This window comes from Symphalangus syndactylus, chromosome 11, assembly GCF_028878055.3.
Source record: "Symphalangus syndactylus isolate Jambi chromosome 11, NHGRI_mSymSyn1-v2.1_pri, whole genome shotgun sequence".
Classification (NCBI taxonomy): Eukaryota; Metazoa; Chordata; class Mammalia; order Primates; family Hylobatidae; genus Symphalangus; species Symphalangus syndactylus.
Window position 1 is genome coordinate 67,955,217 of NC_072433.2, and position 24,022 is coordinate 67,979,238.

General features: G+C 39.7%; 2 protein-coding genes across 5 annotated transcripts in view; one reads left to right on the plus strand and one right to left on the minus strand.

The window, feature by feature from the left end:
• Positions 1-24,022, plus strand: part of ZFYVE16 (zinc finger FYVE-type containing 16) — a 79,012-nt gene that overhangs the window by 8,585 nt on the left and 46,405 nt on the right. The window contains exon 2 of one of the 4 annotated variants that reach the window (XM_055298172.2): positions 102-229. The exons of the other annotated variants lie outside the window; for them this stretch is intronic. The gene's annotated coding sequence lies outside the window, so the exon portion shown is untranslated. The remainder of the gene's footprint in view (positions 1-101; positions 230-24,022) is intronic. 4 annotated transcript variants of the gene reach the window in all.
• LOC129492849 (isocitrate dehydrogenase [NADP] cytoplasmic-like) lies at positions 10,738-12,883 on the minus strand. Its single transcript, XM_055298185.2, has one exon. It carries the CDS (start codon positions 12,714-12,716, stop codon positions 11,463-11,465), a length of 1,254 nt encoding a protein of 417 aa, XP_055154160.1. The 5' UTR covers positions 12,717-12,883; the 3' UTR covers positions 10,738-11,462.

Consider the following 24,022-nt stretch of genomic DNA (forward strand, 5'->3'; position numbering starts at 1 on the left):
TGGGCAAAGTTTTATCCTGGGTGGTTTTAGGAACATGAATTGTGATCGTTAGTTATCTGATGGCAGGCTCTTGTCCTCTTCTAAATATATTCTCTTCCTAGGTGATCTCATCCATTAACAGCTGTGTGTTGCCAATTCCCAAATCTTTATCTATCTCAGACTTCTCTCCTGCATTCCAGATTCTTATATTCAACTGCCTTTTGGATATCTCTCCCAGGATGTTCTCAAGGTACTTCAAACAGTCCAAACGTGAACTCATGTTTTCCCTTAATCCTGCTCCTCTTTGTATTGCCTGTCTTGGTCAGTGGCACCACCATCTACCCTAGCCACTCATGGTGGAAACCTGGCACTAATCCAGCTTTCTCCCTTGCTTTCAGTCTCCAAAAGTTTTCATTATTTTGCCACTTTTATTTCACTTTATTATTTTTATTTGAGACAGGATCTCACTCTGTTGTCCAGGCTGGTCTCAAATGCCTGGGCTCAAGCTAATCCTCCCACCTCAGGCTCTGGAGTAGCTGAGACCACAGGCAGGCATCACCATGCCTGGCTCATTTTAGTCACCTTTATATCTGTTTCCTTTTTTTCTCCACTGCATTATCTCTGCTCAGGCCTTCATCTCTTACCTTAACCATTTTAGGTGTCTCCTTACTATTGGTTTTGTTGGTTTTCTGGTTAATCTTCCATGTTACTGCCAATTTTTGTAATCATGAAGAGATTTTTAAAAACCATTTTATTGTAAATATTATGAAGATTTTTTTCTTAAATTTAAAAATATATAAATAGCCAAGTGAGTAAAAATACTACCTAAAATAAGTTATATGTATACATAAATAAACCTATTTTAAAAGGGAGTATATTTTATATTTCTTTTATGTCTTCTACTGAATATGGTAGATTATTGGCACAAAAAGTACATACTGATTGATTGAAATGGGAAATATATACAGCTTAATGAGATTTCATGTTAAAACATTTCAGTATACGGTATTTACATTGTCTTATCATACCTTTTACAAATTATATTATCTTTTTTATGTCTTTCTTGGCACCTGAAATAACATAATGCTTAGTAGAGCGTTGCTATATAGATAGGAATGTTTTGTAAATATATGTTATTTAATGAATTCCATAATTTCTAAAAAATTCTCTGGCTTTTGCTAATAAGAAACTATTTCTAGACCTTTCAGTTTCTGTGCTTAATTTGTTAAATACATCCTATATTCAGAGTTCCTTTACTACTACTTTTTACTATTATGTTTATTTTAAATTTAATGTTTATATTTATCAAAGGGATACCTGTACATAAACAGTCAAATAATACCTCAGGGATTATAATGAAAAACTGTCTGGGTGTGGTGGCTCATGCCTGTAATCCCAGCACTTTGGGAGGCTGAGGCAAGAGGATCACATCAGCCCAGGAGTTTGAGACCATTCTGGGCAACATAGTGAGACCTTGTCTCCACAAAAAATAAACAAAATTAGCTGGGTTGTGGGGCACACACCTGTTGTTCCACTTACTTGGAAGGCTGAGGTGGGAGGATCGCTTGAGCCCAGCACACGGAGGCTATAGTGAGCTAATATCGTGCCACTGCAGTCCAACTTGCACAACAGAGTGAGACCCTGTCTCAAAAAAGAAAGAGGGCTGGGCACGGTGGCATATGCCTGTAATCCCAGCACTTTGGGAGGCTGAGGCAGGCGAATCACCTGAGGTCGGGAGTTCGAGACCAGCCTGACCAATATGGAGAAACCCCATCTCTACTAAAAAATACAAACTTAGCCGGGCGTGGTGGTGCATGCCTGTAATCCCAGCTACTTGGGAGGCTGAGGCAGGATAATCGCTTGAACCCAGGAGGCAGAGGTTGCAGTGAGCTGAGATTGCGCTATTGCACTCCAGCCTGGGCAACAAGACCGAAACTCCATCTCAAAAAAAAAGAAAAAAAAAAAAAGAGAAAAACAACAATCTTCTGCCCCAGTCCTTCTCACTCCTGAATCCCACTCTCCAGAAGCAGTCTTTCTCAATCAGTGCTTTCTGTCTGAATCACTGAACAAGAAAAATGATTTGAGCAACTATTTTGTTAATTCTCCCAAGGAGGGTAGGTAGCATAGGAGAGAAGTCAGTTTATTACATAAAATGGAAGCCTTAGGGCATTAAAGATTAATTCTCTCGCTGAACCTTAATTGAGAAAGGCTGCTTCAGAGTCAGTGACTTCAATTCCTTATAACTTCCAGTTTTTTAAAATAACATATTTAGATATACGGTGATATCACCTCCGCATTCCCATCCTAATTCAATTTGAGGTATAGTTTACTCATTTCCTATTACAGAAGATGGGAGTTTAGGTTTTTTGCACCAACTCCTACCTTTAAACACTGCATTTCACTTCTCCCCTCTGTATTCCCAAATTAGTTATATGTTAACTTCTAGTTATTTGGTGTTTACCTCATTTTAACTATGTAAATAGTGTATGTAGCTGAACCAGGTAAGTGTGAGGTTATTTCCTTTCTTGTATGATTTTTGTTTTTCCTAGTTAATAATTATCTTAATTCTTTTGTACATGTACCTTTTATATTTCTTAATATATGTTTTATATCTTTTTAAAAAAATGTGTCTTTTGTATTCTGTATTTGATCTATTAATCTCTTGAACCAGATACATCAGTCTCCTCTTAGTAGATTCAGACACGTCTGATAATCTGTTTTGCAACATCTTTCCTGCCTCCATCTTGATGGGTTGCTCTCTACGTCTGTTTCACAACTCCCTTCCTGGACTGCCCTTTTACAGTCATCTGTGAATTGCATTTGTCTCTTCTGTGTGGGTAGCCTCTTACTGGATTTCAGGTTTTCCTTTTTCTTGGTGTCTCCCTTATACTGGCAGAGTATGTCTTTGAGTAGCTTCCTGAGAGAGACTGAATGGGATGCATTATTTTGGGTTCTTGCATGGTCAACCATTTTTTATTTAACCCTCACATTTATGATAACCAATCCTTTGATTGTGACCTGTCATATCTCTTTGGAAGCGTTTATATTTATTCAACAAGTATGTATTGAGCACATTTTATGTGCCAGGCACTGGTCAAGACATTTTTAATATATAGGTGAACAAAAATTCAAGATTCATGTCCTTATAGAGCTTAAATTCAGGGAGGGAGGAGTTGTTCAACAGCAAATATAATAAATAAATTATACAAAACATTGGGAGTTTGTAAAGTAAATAACTGCTTTAGAAAAGAGAAAAAAGGAGAGCAGGCTGGGGTGGGAAGTTCAGGAATGTTGGGGAAAGGAGAGGTAGGTGATGTAGACTGTAGTATTAAATGGGGTGACCTTCCCTTCAACCATTCAGGTATTCTGAAATTTCACAATGATGTTGGTTGGTAAGAGTTTTTCATTTATGTGTTGGGCCCCAAATGGGCCCTTTCCATTTGGAGACCGTATCCGTGGTTTATTTGACAATTTCTTCTTTCCCTCCCTTCCTTCTTTCTGGACTTCTTTTATTAGAATATTAAACCTCATTAGATTGATTCTCTAATTTCTAATATTTTCTCTCCTGTTTTCCATCCCTTTCTTTTTGTTCTGTTTTCTAGGATATTTTCTCAACTTTATTTTCTAACACCTTGATTGCATTTTGAAAAATAAACATTTTATTTTGGAACAGTTTTAGATTTACAGAATTATTGCAGACAGTATAGAGTTCCTATATACTCCACACCCGGTTTATTATTAACATCTTAGATTAATATGGTACATTTGTTATAATTAGTGAACTAGTATTGATACACTATTAACTAAAGGCTATACTTTATTCACATTTTCTCATTTTTCCTCTAATATGCTTTTTCTGTTCCAGGATCCCATCCAGGATACCACATTACATTGAGTAGTCCTGTCTCCTTAGGCACCTCTTGATTGTGATAGTTCTCAGACATTCCTTGTTTTTGATGCTCTTGAAAGTTTTGAGGATTATTGCTCAGATGTTTTGTAGAATGTCAGTTGGGATTTGTCTCATGTTTCTCTCATTATTATATTGGGCTAATGTGTTTTGGAGAGAAAGACAACAGAGATAAAGTACAATTTTCATCAATACATACTGTCAGTGTGACTTGCCACTTTTCTTTTTTTTTTTTGAGATGGAGTCTCCCTCTATCGCCCAGGCTGGAGTGCAGTGGTGCGATCTTAGCCCACTGCAACCTCTGCCTACTGGGTTCAAGCAATTCTTCTGCCTCAGCCTCTTGAGTAGCTGGGATTACAGGCACGTGCCACCACACCCGGCTAATTTTTGTATTTTTAGTAGAGAAGGGGTTTCGCCATGTTGGTTAGGCTGGTCTGCAACTCTTGACCTTGTGATCCACCCGCCTCGGCCTCCCAAAGTGCTGGGATTACAGGCGAGAGCCACCACGCCCGGCCAACTTGCCACTTTTAATGTTAACCTTGATCACTTGACTTGAGGTAGTGTTTGTTAGGTTTCTTCACTTTGAAGTTAGTATTTTCTTTTTTTCTCCCTTTCTGTATACTTCAGTAGAAAGTCACTGTGTGCTGCACACTTAAGGAGTGGGGAGTTCTACTTCCTTGACAGCAAAGAATCTAAATAAATTATTTGGATTTTTTTTTTTGCATGGGAGATTTGTCTTTTCCCCAATTATTTATTCAATCATTTATTTACATCAGTATGAACACATAGTTTTTTTTTTTTTTTTTTTTTGAGACAAAGTCTGGCTCTGTTGCCCAGGCTGGAGTGCAGTGGCGTGATCTCGGCCCACTGCAACCTCTGCCTCCTGGGTTCAAGCAATTCTCCTGCCTCAGCCTCACAAGTAGCTGGGATTATAGGCACGCACCACCATGTCCGGCTAATTTTTGTGTTTTTAGTAGAGACAGGGTTTCACCATGTTGGCCAGAATGGTCTCGATCTCTTGACCTCAGGTGATCGCCCGCCTCGGCCTCTCAAAGTGCTGGGATTACAGGCAAGAGACACCGCGCCCAGCCGATTTTTTTTTTTTTTTTAATGTGTTGGGTTATACTTCAGTACTGCTCTTTTATTTTGTCCCAGCTTTGGCCTTTGGGAGCTCTTTCACTTGGGTCTTGTATCTCTTTGACATACTCCCATTGTTGTATGTGTGTACATCAGCTTTTACTTTCTGGCATTACAAGATGCTCTGTGCTCATTTTGTTTATTTCCTGCCCTAGTTTTAGAAGCAGCCATTTTTCCAAGGAGACTTGGTTCCTTTTTGTTGGAGAATTTTATTAGAAACCAAGATCTGGGTGCTAAGTATGTTTGTTGCCCCTGGGATGTTATTGCTTCTAGGCCCTCTAAGCTGACAAACACAAGGAGATATGTTAGTATATGTGTTTGTACTAACCTGTATTACACGTATCTGTAAATATTTCTATGTGTGACCATCGGTATCCATATTAAGCTAAACATGAATTTATATTGATGTCTTCAGTTCAAATCCATTACCATATAGATTATTTTATCTTCCTCCCCTGCCATAACCTCCTCCTTCAACAGGGAGAAACTTGGCTTCCACGATCAGTCGTCCATTTACTTACTTGTTCAATTTCAGTATACGGGTGTAGTGATTTCAGAATTGTTAACCTGTACCACCATGGAAAACAACTTTATCAACTAGGGTAGAGTGCCTGTCTTTCCTTTCTTTAGTCTTACATATTCCACTCATTTCCAAAGGTCAGCACCTTGTTCCTATGTCCCCTGTGATGAGGTTGTTTCATCCATTTGGACTATAATTAGACTGTTTGTTGCAGTCTGCATGCCAATCTAGGATCCCCCATTCTCTTAAATAATTTTTTGAAAATTTGCATAGTGAGGTTTATTCTTTATGCTTTGAAGTTCTATGGGTATTAACATGTGATTATCTTATATTCACCATTACTACCCTAAAAAGTCTGTGCTTCACATATCCAACTCTCCCCCACTTTAAACCACTGGCAATCATTGGTGTTTTACTGTCTCTGTAGTTTTACCTTTTCTAGAATGTTATATAATTAGAATCATGTAGTATGTAAATTCTTTCACTTGGCAGTATACGTGAAGATTCACTCATGTGTTTTTGTGGCTTGATAGCTTATTTCTTTATATCACGAATAATATTCCATTGGATAGATGTGTGATGGTTTGTTTATCCAAATACCTAATGAAGGACATCTTGATTGCTTCCAGTTTTTGGCAGTTATGAATAAACCTGTTTATCTGCATTCACATCCAAGTTATTGTGTGAATGTAAATTTTCAAATCAGATGGGTAAATACCTAGTAGCATGATTGCTGGATTATATGGTAGTATTAAGTTTTGTAAGAGACCACCAAATAGTGTTCCAAAGCAGCTATACCATTTTGCATTCTCACTGGCAATAATAAGATTTTCTCGTTGGGCATTGTCACAGTGACATTCTAGTAGATGTGAAGTGGATATCTCATTGTTCTAATCTGCAGTTCCCTAAAGACAAATGATATTCAGTATTTTTCATATTCTTATTTTCCATCCTTATATCTTCTTTGGTGAGATGTCCATTCAGAACTTTTGCCAATTTTAAAATTGGATTGTTTTCTTTCTTCTTTTCCTTTCCTTTCACTTTTTGCCTTTTCTCCTCTCCTTTCCTTTCCTTTCTCTTCTTCTCTCCTCTTTCTCCTCTCCTTTCTCTTCTCTCTTTCTCCTCTCCTCTCCTCTTTCCTTTCCCCTCCTCTTTGCCCTTTCTTTTCCTTTCCCTTCCCCTCCGCTCCCTTACCCTCCTCTCTCTCACCCTCCCCTCCCCTCCCCTCCCCCTCCTTTCTTTTCGACAGGGTCTGACTCTGTTGCCCAGGCTGGAGTGCAGTAGCACAATCATACCTCACTGTAACCTTCAGCTCCTGGGCTCAAGCTATCCTCCCATCTGAGCCTCTCAAGTAGCTAGAACTATAGGTATGCACCACCACACCTAACTAATTTTTAATTTTTTTAGAGAGATGAGGTTTATCTGTGTTGCCTAGGCTGGTCTTGAACTCCTGGCCTCAAGTGAACTTCCCACCTCAGCTTCTTAAAGTGCTGGGATTACAGGTGTGAGCCACTGTGCCTGGCCTTGGATTATCTTCTTGTCAAATTTTAAGAGTTCTTAATAGAGTTTTAGATACAAGTCCTTAATCAGATATGTGTTTTGCAAATATTCCAGTCTATGGCTTGTCTTCTTATTCTCTTAACAGTATCTTTTGCAGAGTGTAAGTGTTTTTTTTTTTTTTTTTTTTTTTTTGAGACGGAGTTTTGCTCTGTCGCCCAGGCTGGAGTGCAGTGGTGCCATCTCGGCTCACTGCAAGCTCTGCCTCCCGGGTTCACGCCATTCTCCTGCCTCAGCCTCCCGAGTAGCTGGGACAACAGGCGCCTGCCACCACGCCTGGCTATTTTATTGTATTTTTAGTAGAGACAGGGTTTCACTGTGTTAGCCAGGATGGTCTTGATCTCCTGACCTCGTGATCCCCCTGCCTCGGCCTCCCAAAGTGCTGGGATTACAGGCGTGAGCCACTGCGCCTGGCTAAGAAGTTTTACATTTTAATAAGATCCAGTTTACCATTTTTTTTCTTTCATGGATCATGGTATTGGTATCATATTTAAAAACTCCTCACCAAACCCGAGGTTATGTAGATTTTCTCCTGTGTTTTCCTGAAGAAATTTTACAATTTTGAATGTTAAGTTTAGGTTACCCACTTTGAATGTGTTTTTATATAAGGTGTAATGTCTTTGTCTTGGTTCATATTTTTCATAGAGATGTCCAGTTTTTTTAGCACCTGTTATTGAAAAGACCATCCATTCTCCATTGAATTGCCTTTGCTCCTTTGTCAAAGATCAGTTCACTATATTTGTGTGGGTTTTTTTGGGGGGGTCTTTTTTTTTCTTTCATGCAGGGTCTCACTCTGTTGCCCAGGCTACAGTGCAGTGGTGTAATCATGGCTCACTGCAGCCTCAGCCTCCCTGGTTTCAGCCGATTCTCCCACCTCAGCCTCCCAAGTAGCTGGGACTACAGGTGCATGGCCAGCCTCAGCCTCCCTGGTTTCAGCCGATTCTCCCACCTCAGCCTCCCAAGTAGCTGGCACTATAGGTGCATGGCACCATGTCCAGCTTATTTTTTATGTTTTGTGGAGATGGAGTTTCTCCATGTTGCCCTGGCTGGTCTTGAACTCCTGGGCTCCAGCAATCTGCCTGCCTCTGCCTCCCAAGTGCTGGGATTATAGGCATGAGCCACCATGCCTGGCCATTTCTGGGGTCTATTCTGTTTTATTGATCTATATGTCTGTTCTTTTGCCAATACCAAATTGCCCTGATTACTAGAACCTTCTTGTACATCTTTAAATTAGGTAGTGTGAGTCCTCCAACTTTGTTGTTCTTCAGTATCACGTTAGCTATTATAGATTCTTTGTCTTTTCTTATTTTTATTTTCAGTAGAGACGGGTTTCACCATGTTGGTCAGGCTGGTCTTGAACTCTTGACCTCATGATCCACCTGCCTCAGCCTCCCAGAGTGCTGGGATTACTGGCATGAGCCACTGCGCCCAGCTGATTCTTTGTCTTTTCATATAAACTTCAGGATTAGTTTCTTGAGGCCTACAGAATAGCTTGCTAGGATTTTAGTTGGGATTGCACAAGAATCTAGAGATCAGTTTGGGAAGAATTCATATCTTTGGCTTTTTTTTGTTTGTTTTAATTTTTTGAGACAGAGTCTCACTCTGTCACCCAGGCTGGAGTGCAGTGGTGCGATCTCGGCTTACTGCAACCTCCACCTCCTAGGTTCAGGCGATTCTCTTGCCTCAGCCTCCTGAGTAGCTGGGATTACAGGCACACTCCACCACGCCTGGCTAATTTTTGTATTTTTAGTAGAGACGGGGTTTCACCATGTTGGTCAAGCTGGTCTTGAACTCCTGACCTTGTGATCTGCCCACCTTGGCCCCCCAAAGTGCTGGGATTACAGGTGTGAGCCACCGCGCCTGGCTTTTTTTTTTTTTTTTTTTTTGAGACAGAGTTTAGCTCTGTCACCCAGGCTGGAGTGCAGTGGCACAATCTCAGTTCACTGCAACTTCCACCTCCCATGTTCAAGGGATTCTTTTGCCTCAGCCTCCTGAGTAACTGGGATTATAGGCGTGCACCACCACGCCCAGCTAATTTTTATTTTTATTTTTTTTTTTATTATACTTTAAGTTCTAGAGTACATGTGCACAACGTGCAGGTTTGTTACATATGTATACATGCCCCATGTTGGTGTGCTGCACCCATTAAGTCATCATTTACATTAGGTATATCTCCTAATGCTATCCCTCCCACATCTCCCCACCCCACGACAGGCCCTGGTGTGTGATGTTCCCCTTCCTGTGTCCAAGTTTCTCATTGTTTAATTCCCACCTATGAGTGAGAACATGCGGTGTTTGGTTTTTTGTCCTTGCGATAGTTTGCTGAGAATGATGGTTTCCAGCTTCATCCATGTCCCTACAAAGGACATGAACTCATCCTTTTTTATGGCTGCATAGTATCCCATGGTCTATATGTGCCACATTTTCTTAATCCAGTCTATCATTGATGGACATTTGGGTTGGTTCCAAGTCTTTGCTATTGTGAATAGTGCCACAATAAACATACGTGTGCATGTGTCTTTATAGCAGCATGATTTATAATCCTTTGGGTATATACCCAGTAATGGGATGGCTGGGTCAAATGGTATTTCTAGTTCTAGATCCCTGAGGAATCGCCACACAGTCTTCCACAATGGTTGAACTAGTTTACAGTCCCACCAACAGTGTAAAAGTGTTCCTATTTCTCCACATCCTCTCCAGGACATGTTGTTTCCTGACTTTTTAATGATCACCATTCTAACTGGTGTGAGATGGTATCTCATTGTGGTTTTGATTTGCATTTCTCTGATGACCAGTGATGATGAGCATTTTTTCATGTGTCTGTTGGCTGCATAAATGTCTTCTTTTGAGAAGTGTCTGTTCATATCCTTTGCCCACTTTTCGATGGGGTTGTTTGTTTTTTTCTTGTAAATTTGTTTGAGTTCTTTGTAGATTCTGGATATTAGCCCTTTGTCAGATGAGTAGATTGCAAGAATTTTCTCCCATTCTGTAGGTTGCCTGTTCACTCTGATGGTAGTTTCTTTTGCTGTGCAGAAGCTCTTTAGTTTAATTAGATCCCATTTGTCTATTTTGGCTTTTGTTGCCATTGCTTTTGGTGTTTTAGACATGAAGTCTTTGCCCATGCCTATGTTGTGAATGGTATTGCCTAGGTTTTCTTCTAGGGTTTTTATGGTTTTAGGTCTAATATTTAAGTCTTTAATCCATCTTGAATTACTTTTTGTATAAGGTGTAAGGAAGGGATCCAGTTTCAGCTTTCTACATATGGCTAGCCAGTTTTCCCAGCACCATTTATTAAACAGGGAATCCTTGCCCCATTTCTTGTTTTTGTCAGGTTTGTCAAAGATCAGAGATGGTTGTAGATGTGAGGTATTAATTCTGAGGGCTCTGTTCTGTTCCATTGGTCTATATCTCTGTTTTGTTACCAGTACCATGCTGTTTTGGTTACTGTAGCCTATAGTATAGTTTGAAGTCACGTAGCCTGATGCCTCCAGCTTTGTTCTTTTGGCTTTGGATTGACTTGGCAATGTGGGCCCTTTTTTGGTTCCATATGAACTTTTTTTTTTTTAAGGACTAGAATAGTGTTTAATATCAACTTCTGAGAAATCGCATTTATATAAAAGAAATAAAACAGGCCAGCACAAGTCCAAAAAAGATTCAACTTACATTATTGCACTTGGATGAAATATGCTATTTAGAGTAGCATAATATTCAGGCCAGGCCAGGAGGAGAAAAGAGACAAATGGAAAGGACAAACCTCCAGGTAGTATTTATTCCGGATTCCAAACTCTCCTGCGGCCTAAACAATATTTAGTCTATTGGAAACATTCAGCAAGTTCTTTACAAAAATGACTGCAGTATCTTCAACACATTTGAGTTGCACTCATACTTTGTTCCAGTCATGTGCAAGTTTAATGCACAGCTCTACCTCACAAAACGAGACATCTATGACACCAGAACTTCCCTGTGCCCAAGGTCATGGACAGGAAGGGAAGGCAGTGAATTTCTACTTTATGCATATTTTAGGGAGCAATACTGTGGCTATCATTTACCCTTTTGAGCAATCTTGATTTTGGCCACTTATAATTAGAACGTGAGAAAAAGTGACAGTGAATACAAATGAGTACTAACCGAATTCCTAGGCTGGTACTAGAAAATAAAATAAAAGTTTTAAAAAAGTCCCTTGCCATGTTCACAAAGGTGGCAATAACTGTATATATAAGAAAAAGGCTGTAAACTTATAGAAAAGATAAACTCTGGCTTCTAAAGAAATTACAAAATTGATTTTTCCTTTATCTTTGAGTGTAATACAGAAAAATGTAAACCTGTAGACCTAGTTACCAAAAGACACTTACCCTTCTCAGCTCAGGTATGAACTTGAAGTTTGGCCTGAGCTAGTTTGATCTTCAAGTTTTCTCCAAGTTTGTCCATGAACTCAAACGTATTCAAGTAGTCAGAACGTTGTACATTGGGTAAACCTTTAATGCAAGCAGCCAAGTCCTTGGTCACAAAGCCAGCCTCAATTGTCTCAATAGAGACGTCTTCCAAAGCATTTGCAAAGAAGGCAAGCTCTTTATTGTTATCAAGCTTTGCTCTGTGGGCTAACCCTCTGGTCCAGGCAAAAATGGAAGCAATGGGATTGGTGGACGTCTCCTGTCCTTTCTGGTACATGTGGTAGTGACGGGTTACAGTCCCGTGGACAGCCTCTGCTTCTACTGTCTTGCCATCTGGACAAACCAGCACGCTGGTCATCATGCCGAGAGAGCCATACCCTTGGGCCACAGAGTCCGACTGCATGTCACCATCATAGTTTTTACAGGCCCAGATGAAGCCTCCCTCTGATTTCATAGCTTGGGCCACCATGTCATCGATGAGCCTATGCTCATACCAGATCTTTTGGGCTTCAGATTGGGACTTGTACTGCTTGTCATATATCTCCTGAAAGATGTCTTTAAAATGCCCATCATATTTCTTCAGAATAGTGTTTTTGGTGCTCAGATACAAAGGCCTACCCTTAGACAGAGCCATTTGGAAGGAACTGTGTGCAAAATCTTCAATTGACTTATCTTGATTATATATTCCCATGGCAACACCACCACCCTCTTCAAAGTTATGTACCAGGTATGTCACCTTTTGGGTTCCGTCACTTGGTGTGTAGGTTATCTCTACTTTTCCAGGCCCAGGAACAACAAAATCATTTGCTCTGTATTGATCCCCATAAGCATGACGACCTATGATGATAGGTTTTACCCATCCACTCACAAGCCAGGGGATATTTTTGCAGATAATGGCTTCTCTGAAGACCGTGCCACCCAGAATATTTTGTATGGTGCCATTTGGTGATTTCCACATTTGTTTCAACTTGAACTCCTCAGCCCTCTTCTCATCAGGAGTGATAGTGGCACATTTGACGCCAACATTATACTTCTTTATAGCTTCTGCAGCATCCTTGGTGACTTGGTCGTTGGTGGCATCACGATTCTCTATGCCTAAATCATAGCTATGTAGATCCAATTCCACGTAGGGAAAAATGAGTTTCTCTTTAATCAATTCCCAAATGATTCGTGTCATTTCATCTTGCATCTCTACCACAGAACCGTCACTGATTTTTTTGGGCATTCTGACTTCAATAAACCTTGACAGTGAATGAATTTATCACCTCAATTCCTCCCAGTCTTGCAGACTCAACTGAATGTAGTTTATCTCCTCCCAGGATGATATGCTGGCGAAGAGTTGGGGCGCCACAGCCGCTCACAAGCTCAGACTCATGAACACAGCCTGGCAATCCCCCATATGAACTTTAAAGTAGTTTTTTTCCAGTTCTGTGAAGAAAGTCATTGGTAGCTTGATGGGGATTGCGTTGAATCTATAAATTACCTTGGGCAGTATGGCCATTTTCACGATATTGATTCTTCCTATCCATGAGCATGGAATATTCTTCCATTTGTTTGTGTCTTCTTTTATTTCGTTGAGCAGTGGTTTGTAGTTCTCCTTGAAGAGGTCCTTCACATCCCTTGTAAGTTGAATTCCTAAGTATTTTATTCTCTTTGAAGCAATTGTGAATGGTAGTTCACTCATGATTTGGCTCTCTGTTTGTCTGTTATTGGTGTGTAAGAATGCTTGTGATTTTTGCACCTTGATTTTGTATCCTGAGACTTTGCTGAAGTTGCCTATCAGCTTAAGGAGATTTTGGGCTGAGACGATGGGGTTTTCTGTATGGGGTTTTCCTTTTCTTGTCTTACTGCACTAGCCAAGGCTTTCCGTATTATGTTGAATAGGAGTCATGAGAGAAGATATCCTTTCCTTGATCCGAATCTTTGAGGGAAGGCAGTTTCTTATTAATGATACTGTTAATTGTAGATATTTTATACTTATTCTTTATCAAATTGAAGAAGTTTCCCTCTACTCATAGTTTGCTAAGAGTTTTTCTCATGAATGGATATTGTTTTTGTTTTGTTTTGTTTTGTTTTTGAGACAGAGTCTCGCTTTGTTGCCCAGGCTGGAGTTCAGTGGTGTGATCTCGGGTCACTGCAACCTCCGCCTCCTGGATTCAAGTGATTCTCCTGCCTCAGCCTTCTGAGTAGCTGCCACCATGCCAGGCTAATTTTTGTATTTTTAGTAGAGATGGGGTTTCACCATGTTGGCCAGGCTGGTCTCAAACTCCTGACCTTGTGATCTGCCCATCTCAGCCTTGCAAAGTGCTGGGATTACAGGCGTGAGCCACCACGTCCAGCCTGGATATTGTTTTTATTAGCATCAATTTATGTGATTATATATGTCTTCCTTAGTTTGTTAATATGGTAGATTATATTGATTAATTTTGAAATGTTGAACCAGTCTTGCATACCTGGATAAATCATATTGGTCATGATGTATAATTTTTTTAATACATTGTTGGATTGAATTTGGCACCATTTTGTTGAGCATTTTTATACCTATGTTCATGGGCAATGTTGGTCTGTAGTTTTCCTTTCTTGCAGTGTCTTTATCTGGTTTTGATATTAGGATAATGCTGGTCTTATAGTATAAGTTAGAAGTGTTCCCTCTGCTGCTTTTTTCTGGAAGAGATTATAGAGAATAGGTATTATTTTTTCTTCAGATGTTTGGCAAAATTCACCAGTGGATCCATCTGGATCTGGTGATTTATTTTTATGGAAAATTATTAATTATTTATTTAATTTTTAAAATAGATATAGGGATTTTGGGTTATCTGTTTCTCCTTGTATGACTTTTGGCAGTTTATATCATTTGAGGAATTGGTTCATTTCTTCTAAATTACCAAATTTGTGGGCAGAGTTATTAATAATATTCCTTTATTATCTTTTTTGTATCCATGGCATCAGTAGTGATGACTCCTCTTTTATTTCTGAAATTGATCATTTATGTCTCTTAATTAGCCTGGTTTATTAATTTTTATTAGTCTTTTAAAGGAATGAGTTTTTTGTTTTATTGGTGTCCTCTATTTCTCTATTGTTTTCCTGTTTTAAATTTCATTGATTTCTACTCTAATTTTATTTTTATTTTTTACTTATGTTTTGAGATGGAGTCTTGCTCTGTCGCCCAGGCTGGAGTGCGGTGGCAAGATCTCAGCTCACTGCAAGCTCCACCTCCCAGGTTCACACCATTCTCCTGCCTCAGCCTCCTGAGTAGCTGTGACTACAGGCACCCGCCACCATGCCTGGCTAATTTTTTTTGTATTTTTTAGTAGAGACAGGGTTTCACCATGTTAGCCAGAATGGTCTCGATCTCCTGACCTTGTGATCCGCCCGCCTCGTCCTCCCAAATTGCTGGGATTACAGGCATGAGCCACTGTACCCAGCTGATTTCTGCTCTAATTTTAATTTTCCTACTTGTTTTAGGCCAAAATTGTTTTTGTTTTTCTAGTTTCCCAAGGTGGATGCTTAATGATTTTGGATTTTTTTTTTCTTTTACTTTTTCCTTTTTTTTGAAATGAAGTTGCACTCTTGTTGCCCAGGCTGGAGTGCAGTGGCGGGATCTTGGCTCACTACAGCCTTCACCTCCCAGGTTCAAGTGATTCTCCTGCCTCAGCCTCCCGAGTAGCTGAGATTACAGGTGCCTGCCACCATGCCGAGCTAATTTTTGTATTTTTTAGTAGAGACGGGGTTTCACCATGTTAGCCAGGATAGTCTCGAACTCCTGACCTCAGGTGATCCACCCACCTTGGCCTCCCAAATTCTTTTTCAATATATGCATTTTTAATGCTGTCACTGTCCCTTAAACAGTGCTTTCACTGCAGCTCACAAGACTTGCTTGAATTTTAACATTTCTGCGATCAAGTTCCATGATCTGTTTTTGTTCTCTATATAGTTCTTATTTATGGCTTCCTGTTCCTGTTTCATGGTTGCATTGCTTTTTTGTCTCTGAGAATATTAATTAGCTTCTTTGAAGTTTTATTCTGCCTCCTGCATTGTGTCTTCCTCCAAATTCCTTTTTTTTTTTTTTTTGAGACAAGATCTCGCTCTGTTGCCCAGGCTGGAGTGCAGTGGTGCGATCTTGGTTCACTGCAACCTCTGCCTCCTGGGTTCAAGTGATTCTCCTGCCTCAGTTACCTAAGTAACTGGGATTACAGGCGTGCACCACTATGCCCAGCTAATTTTTGTACTTTTAGTAGAGACGGGGTTTCACTGTGTTGGCCAGGCTGGTCTCAAACTCCTGACCTCAAGCAGTTCGCCTGCCTTGGCCTCCCAAAGCGTTGGGATTACGGGTGTTAGCCACCACGCCTTGCCTCCGAATTCCTTTTGTTTGGTGTCTATTTTGTGCACTCTTCTATGTGTGTGGTATAACCACAATTTAAAAATTGAAACAAAGGTAACATGCTTTATTGAATTAAGATGCCATACCAATGTTTTTGAAAATTCTTCTGAAGTGTACCTGTTAGTTTTAAGTTTGTTGCCAGCATAATTACTGTTCATTTGAAAGTGACCTTTTCTCTCTGGCTGTTCTATCTTTGGGGTTTAGTAGTTTTACAATAGTGTGTCTAAATGTGGATTTCTCTTTGTATCATCTGGTATAATATGTTACTTGTATCTGTTGAGTTGGCTTTTTCATCAATTCTGGAAAAACTCCCAGCATTATCTTTTCAAATATAGTTGTTCCATGCTGTCTTTTCTCCTTAGAGTACTCCATTCTCATTTTGTCTTCAATACCTTTTAACCTAGTTTTTGTATTTTTCTCTTCCTCGTCCCTCTGGGCATTACTTTAGCTAATTTCTTCAGATAGGTCTTCAGTGTCATTCAATTCTCTCTTAAGCTCTGCCTAATTTTCAAGCCCATTTTTAAAGTATCTCTTATTTATTTATTTGTCTGGACCTCAGATATCCTTAGCTGATGGCACACAGTCATAATTAGTTCTTGTAAAACCCTCTAATTTGTTTATTGTCTTTTACTCCTGTTTCCCCTTCCTAGTCCCCACGCTAGGTAGCCAAACAGATGTGTTTAATAATGTATATTCTTTTGTTTGTATTTATTATCACAAATTTGTATAGTTTCATTGTGTTTTTAAAAAGTAACCGTTTGCAATGGATTGGAGGTGTAAGAAAAATATTTACCATAGGCAGTTTGAGGAATGTTGCTGTACAGTGTTTCACCTTCCAGGATTAGCTTAGTTGATTGCTTTCTTTTTATGTCATTTAACTTGTCCCTTATGCTTGACTTTCCTGTAAACATGCAGTTAGTTTGATTAGATTCAGATTCAGTTTTTTTTAGGCAGTAATATTTTTTAGGTGATACTGTTCTTCCACATTTATTGATGGTGAAATCGATTGTTGGGTTTGGGTGTGTTGACTTGATCCCATCATTATAAAGCTCCGCATAAACCTTTTCCTCTAGACTTTTAAACATCCATTTGTAGCCATTGCCTAGTCTGTTTATTGCATTTGGGATTATGAAGAGATGAATTAAAAATTTTAATATCCTTCTGTACTTATTAACTGGAATTCTTATCTAAAGAACTTTTCATCAGTAATTATTTTGTTACAAAGTATATTTTGTAAATAAAGGACAAGATACATTTTTCTTTTTTAATGACAAAGCTTTATTGAAATATAACAGAGGCTTAATCACATCATATACCATGCTCATGAATTGGAAATTTCAATATTATTAAGGACAGTGTTCCCCGGATTGAGATATATATATATAAAATTAAATTTAAAGTTCCAGGATACATGTGCAGGATGTGCAGGTTTGTACACAGGTAAACATGTGCCACAGTGGTTTGCTGCACCTATCAACCCATCACCTAGATATTAAGCCCCACATGCATTATTTATCCTGATGCTCTCCCTTCACCACCACCACCCCTCCCCCCGACCCTAGCAGGCCCCAGTGTGTCTGGTTCCCCTCCCTGTGTCCACGTGTTCTCATTGTTCAGCTCCTACTTATTTTAAGTGAGAACATGAGGTGTTTGGTTTTCTGTTCTTGCATTAGTTTGCTGAGAATAATGGCTTTTAGCCTCATCCATGTACCTGCAAAGGACATGATATTGTTCCTTTTTATGACCACATAGTATTCTATGGTGTTATATGTACCACATTTTCTTTATCCAGTCTATCATTGATGGGCATTTGGGTTGATTCCATGTCTTTGCTATTGTGAACATACACATGCATGTATCTTTATAATAGAATGATTTATATTCCTTTGGGTGTATACCAGTAATTGGATTTTGCTGTGACACATGGTATATCTGATTCTAGGTCTTTGAGGAATTGCTACATTGTCTTCGCATAGAAGTATTCCTATTTCTCCACAGCCTCACCAGCATCTGTTGTTTCTTGACTTTTTAAATGATTGCCATTCTGACTGGCCTGAGATGGTATCTCATTGTGGTTTTAATTTGCATTTCTCTAATGATCAGTGATGTTGCGCCCTTTTATGTTCGCTGGCCACATACATGTCTTCTTTTGAAAAGTGCCTGTCATGTCCTTGGGTAGGATAAATTCTTGATATTTTTCCTTTAATTGATCAATTCTCAGAGTAATTGATCTGAGAATCAATAGTAGTTAGTGCCCTGCTAACCCTCCAGTGAGTGGTATGTTTTGTTTTTGTCTTTAGTATTATTTGATCTTTTGTTTTTTTTAAAAAAATCTATTTGATTTGTGTTTAGTCCTTCACAGTCTTCATTCATTTGATGCTCACTTGTCCCATTTAAGCCAGTGCCCTTCAACTTGGCTTTTGTCCTTTTGATATTATCCCATTACTTATTGATAGATTCCTGTGAGGTTTCTTGGGCTTATTTGGTGGAGTTTCTGTTCCAGACCAGAGGTTCGTCTACTTTTTTCATCTTTTCATAAAACTAACTTTTAGTTTTCTTGTGCCTCTCTCGTATGCTTTTCTTTTTTTTTTTTTTTTTAATTTTTGCTCTTAGTTTATTAGTTTTCAGTCTTTCTTCTTTTGTAGTATAAGTGTCTAAGGTGGCCAGGTGCAGTGTCTCATGCCTGTAATCCCAGCACTTTGGGAGGCTGAGATGGACAGAAGACTTGAGGTCATTGAGACAGCCTGGCCAAAATGGTGAAACCCTCACTCTTCTAAAAAAGCTTCTAAAGTTAACTGAGCCTGGTGGTGCACGCCTGTAGTCCCAGCTACTCGGGAGGCTGAGGCAGGAGAATTGCTTGAACCTGGGAGATGGAGGTTGCAGTGAGCCAAGATAGCATCACTGCACTCTAGCCTGGGTGACAGAGCGAGACTCCATCTCAAAAAAAAAAAAAAAAAAAGGTGTTTCCAAGATGGCCGAATAGGAACAGCTCCAGTCTGCAGCTCCCAGTGTGAGCAACACAGAAGATGGGTGATTTCTGCAGTTCCAACTGAGCTTTGAAGAGAGCAGTGGTTCTCCCAGCACGGAGTTTGAGATGTGAGAACGGACAGACTGTCTCCTCAAGTGGGTCCCTGACCCCTAAGTAGCCTAACTGGGAGGCACCCCCCAGTAGGGGCAGACTGACAACTCACACGGCCAGGTACCCTACTGAGACGAAACTTCCAGAGGAACAATCAGGCAGCAACATTTGCTGTTCAGCAACATTCACTGTTCTGCAGCCTCCGCTGCTGATACCCAGGCAAACAGGGTCTGGAGTGGACCTCCAGCAAACTCCAACAGACCTGCAGCTCAGGGTCCTGACTGTTAGAAGGAAAACTAACAAACAGAAAGGACATCCACACCAAAACCCATCTGTACGTCACCATCATCAAAGACCAAAGGTAGATAAAACCACAAAGATGGGGGAAAACAGAGCAGAAAAGCTGAAAATTTTAAAAATCAGAGCGCTTCTCCTCCTCCAAAGGAACGCAGCTTCTCACCAGCAATGTAACAAAGCTGGATGGAGAATGACTTTGATGAGTTGAGAGAAGAAGGCTTCAGACAACCAAACGTCTCCGAGCTAAAGCAGGAAGTTCGAACCCATCACAAAGAAGCTAGAAACCTTGAAAAAAGATTAGACGAATGGCTAACTAGAATAACCAATGTAGAGAAGTCCTTAAATGACCTGATGGAGCTGAAAACCATGGCACGAGAACTACGTGACGAATGCACAAGCTTCAGTAGCTGATTCAATCAACTGGAAGAAAGGGTATCAGTGATTGAAGATCAAATGAATGAAATGAAGTGAGAAGAGAAGTTTAGAGAAAAAAGAATAAAAAGAAATGAGCAAAGCCTCCAAGAAATATGGGACTATGTGAAAAGACCAAATCTGCATCTAATTGGTGTACCTGAAAGTGACTGGCAGAATGGAACCAAGTTGGAAAACACTCTTCAGGATATTATCCAGGAGAACTTCCCCAACCTAGCAAGGCAGGCCAACATTCAAATTCAGGAAATACAGAGAATGCCACAAAGATACTCCTCCAGAAGAGCAACTCCAAGACACATAACTGTCAGATTCACCAAAGTTGAAATGAAGGAAAAAATATTAAGGGCAGCCAGAGAGAAAGGTCAGGTTACCCACAAAGGGAAGCCCATCAGACTAACAGCTGATCTCTCGGCAGAAACTCTACAAGCCAGGAATGGGGGCCGATATTCAACATTCTTAAAGAAAAGAATTTTCAACCCAGAATTTCATATCCAGCCAAACTAAGCTTCATAATGAAGGAGAAATAAAATCCTTTACAGACAAGCAAATGCTGAGAGATTTTGTCACCACCAGGCCTGCCCTAAAAGAGCTCCTGAAGGGAGCACTAAACATGGAAAGGAACAACCGGTACCAGCCACTGCAAAAAACATGCCAAATTGTAAAGACCATCGAGGCTAGGAAGAAACTGCATCAACTAATGAGCAAAGTAACCAGCTAACATCATAATGACAGGATCAAATTCACACATAACAATATTAACCTTAAATGTAGATGGGCTAAATGCTCCAATTAAAAGACACAGACTGGCAAATTGGATAAAGAGTCAAGATCCATCAGTGTGCTGTATTCAGGAGACCCATCTCACGTGCAGAGACACACACAGGCTCAAAATCAAGGGATGGAGGAAGATCTACCAAGTGAATGGAAAACAAAAAAAGGCAGGGGTTGCAATCCTAGTCTCTGATAAAACAGACTTTAAACCAACAAAGATCAAAAGAGACAAAGAAGGCCATTACATAATGGTTAAAGGGATCAATTCAACAAGAAGAGCTAACTATCCTAAATATATATGCACCCAATACAGGAGCACCCAGGTTCACAAAGCAAGTCCTTAGAGACCTACAAAGAGACTTAGACTCCCACACAATAATAATGGGAGACTTTAACACCCCACTGTCAACATTAGACAGATCCACGAGACAGAAAGTTAACAAGGATATCCAGGAATTGAACTCAGCTCTGCACCAAGCAGACCTAATAGACATCTACAGAACTCTCCACCCCAAATCAACAGAATATACATTCTTCTCAGAACCACATTGCACTTATTCCAAAATTGACCACATAGTTGGAAGTAAAGCACTCCTCAGCAAATGTGAAAGAACAGAAATTATAACAAACTGTCTCTCAGACCACAATGCAATCAAACTACAACTCAGGATTAAGAAACTTACTCAAAACTGCTCAACTACATGGAAGCTGAACAACCTGCTCCTGAATGACTACTGGGTACATAACGAAATGAAGGCAGAAATAAAGATGCTCTTTGAAACCAGTGAGAACAAAGACACAACATACCAGAATCTCTGGGACACATTCAAAGCAGTGTGTAGAGGGAAATTTATAGCACTAAATACCCACAAGAGAAAGCAGGAAAGATCTAAAATTGACACCCTAACATCACAATGAAACGAACTAGAGAAGCAAGAGCAAACACATTCAAAAGCTAGCAGAAGGCAAGAAATAACTAAGATTAGAGCAGAACTGAAGAGACACAAAAAAGCCTTCAAAAAAGCAATGAATCCAGGAGCTGGTTTTTTGAAAACATCAACAAAATTGATAGACCACTAGCAAGACTAATAAGAAAAGAGAGAAGAATCAAATAGACGCAATAAAAAATGATAAAGGGGATGTCACCACTGATCCCACAGAAATACAAACTGCCACCAGAGAATACTATAAACACCTCTACGCAAATAAACTAGAAAATCTAGAAGAAATGGATAAATTCCTGGACACATACACCCTCCCAAGACTAAACCAGGAAGAAGTGGAATCTCTGAATAGACCAATAACAGGCTCTGAAATTGAGGCAATAATTAATAGCTTACCAACCAAAAAAAGTCCAGGACTAGACGGACTCACAGCTGAATTCTACCAGAGGTACAAGGAGGAGCTGGTACCATTCCTTCTGAAACTATTCCAATCAATAGAAAAAGAGGGAATCCTCCCTAACTCATTTTATGAGGCCAGCATCATCCTGATACCAAAGCCTGTCAGAGACACAACAAAAAAAGAGAATTTTATACCAATATCCCTGATGAATATCGCTGCAAAAATCCTCAATAAAATACTGGCAAACTGAATCCAGCAGCACATCAAAAAGCTCATCCACCATGATCAAGTGGGCTTCATCCCTGCGATGCAAGGCTGGTTCAACATATGCAAATCAATAAATGTAATCCAGCATATAAACAGAACCAAAGACAAAAACCACATGATTATCTCAATAGATGCAGAAAAGGCCTTTGACAAAATTCAACAGCGCTTCATGCTAAAACCTCTCAATAAATTAGGTATTGATGAGGCATATCTCAAAATAATAAGAGCTATTTATGACAAACCCACAGCCAATATCATAATGAATGGGCAAAAACTGGAAGCATTCCCTTTGAAAACTGGCGCAGGACAGGGATGCCCTCTCTCACCACTCCTATTCAAATAGTGTTGGAAGTTCTGGCCAGGGCAGTCAGGCAAGAGAAAGAAATAAAGGGTATTCAATCAGGAAAAGAGGAAGTCAAATTGTCCCTGTTTGCAGATGACATGATTGTATATTTAGAAAACCTCATCGTCCAAGCCCCAAATCTCCTTAAGCTGATAAGCAACTTCAGCAAAGTCTCAGGATACAAAATGAATGTGCAAAAATCACAAGCATTCTTACATGCCAATAACAGACAGCCAAATCGTGAGTGAACTCCCATTCACAATTGCTTCAAATAATAAAATACCTAGGAATCCAACTTACAAGGGATGTGAAGGACCTCTTCAAGGAAAACCACAAACCACTGCTCAATGAAATAAAAGAGGATACAAACAAATGGAATAACATTCCATGCTCATGGATAGGGAGAATCAATATTGTGAAAATGGCCATACTGCCTAAGGTAATTTATAGATTCATTGCCATCCCCATCAAGCTACCAATGACTTTCTTCACAGAATTGGCAAAAACTACTTTAAAGTTCATATGGAACCAAAAAAGAGCCCGCATCGCCAAGTCAATCCTAAGCCAAAAGAACAAAGCTGGAGGCGTCATGCTACCTGACTTCAAACTATACTACAAGGCTACAGTAACCAAAACAGCATGGTACTGGTACCAAAACAGAGATATACACCAATGGAACAGAACAGAGCCCTCAGAAATAATACCACACATCTACAACCATCTGATCTTTGACAAACCTGACAAAAACAAGAAATGGGGAAAGGACTCCCTATTTAACAAATGGTGCTGGGAAAACTGGCTAGCCATACGTAGAAAGCTAAAACTGGATCCCTTCCTTATACTTTATACAAAAATTAATTCAAGAGGATTAAAGACTTAAATGTTAGACCTAAAACCATAAAAACCCTAGAAGAAAACCTAGGCAGTACCATTCAGGACATAGGCATGGGCAAGGACTTCATGTCTGAAGCACCAAAAGCAATGGCAACAAAATCCAAAATTGACAAATGGGATCTAATTAAACTAAAGAGCATCTGCGCAGCAAAAAAAACTACCATTACAGTGAACAGGCAACCTACAGAATGGGAGAAAATTTTTGCAATCTACTCATCTGACAAAGGGCTGATATCCAGAATCTACAAAAAAACTCAAACAAATTTACAAGAAAAAAACAAACCAACAACCCCATCAACAAGTGGGCAAAGGATATGAACAGACACTTCTCAAAAGAAGACATTTATGCAGCCAAAAAACACATGAAAAAGTGCTCATCATCACTGTCCATCAGAGAAATGGAAATCAAAACCACAATGAGATACCATCTCACACCAGTTAGAATGGCGATCATTTAAAAAGTCAGGAAACAACATGTCCTGGAGAGGATGTGGAGAAATAGGAACACTTTTACACTGTTGGTGGGACTGTAAACTAGTTCAACCATTGTGGTAGACAGTGTGGCGATTCCTCAGGGATCTAGAACTAGAAATACCATTTGACCCAGCCATCCCATTACTGGATATATACCCAAAGGAATATAAATCATGCTGCTATAAAGACACATGCACACGTATGTTTATTGCGGCACTACTCACAATAGCAAAGACTTGGAACCAACCC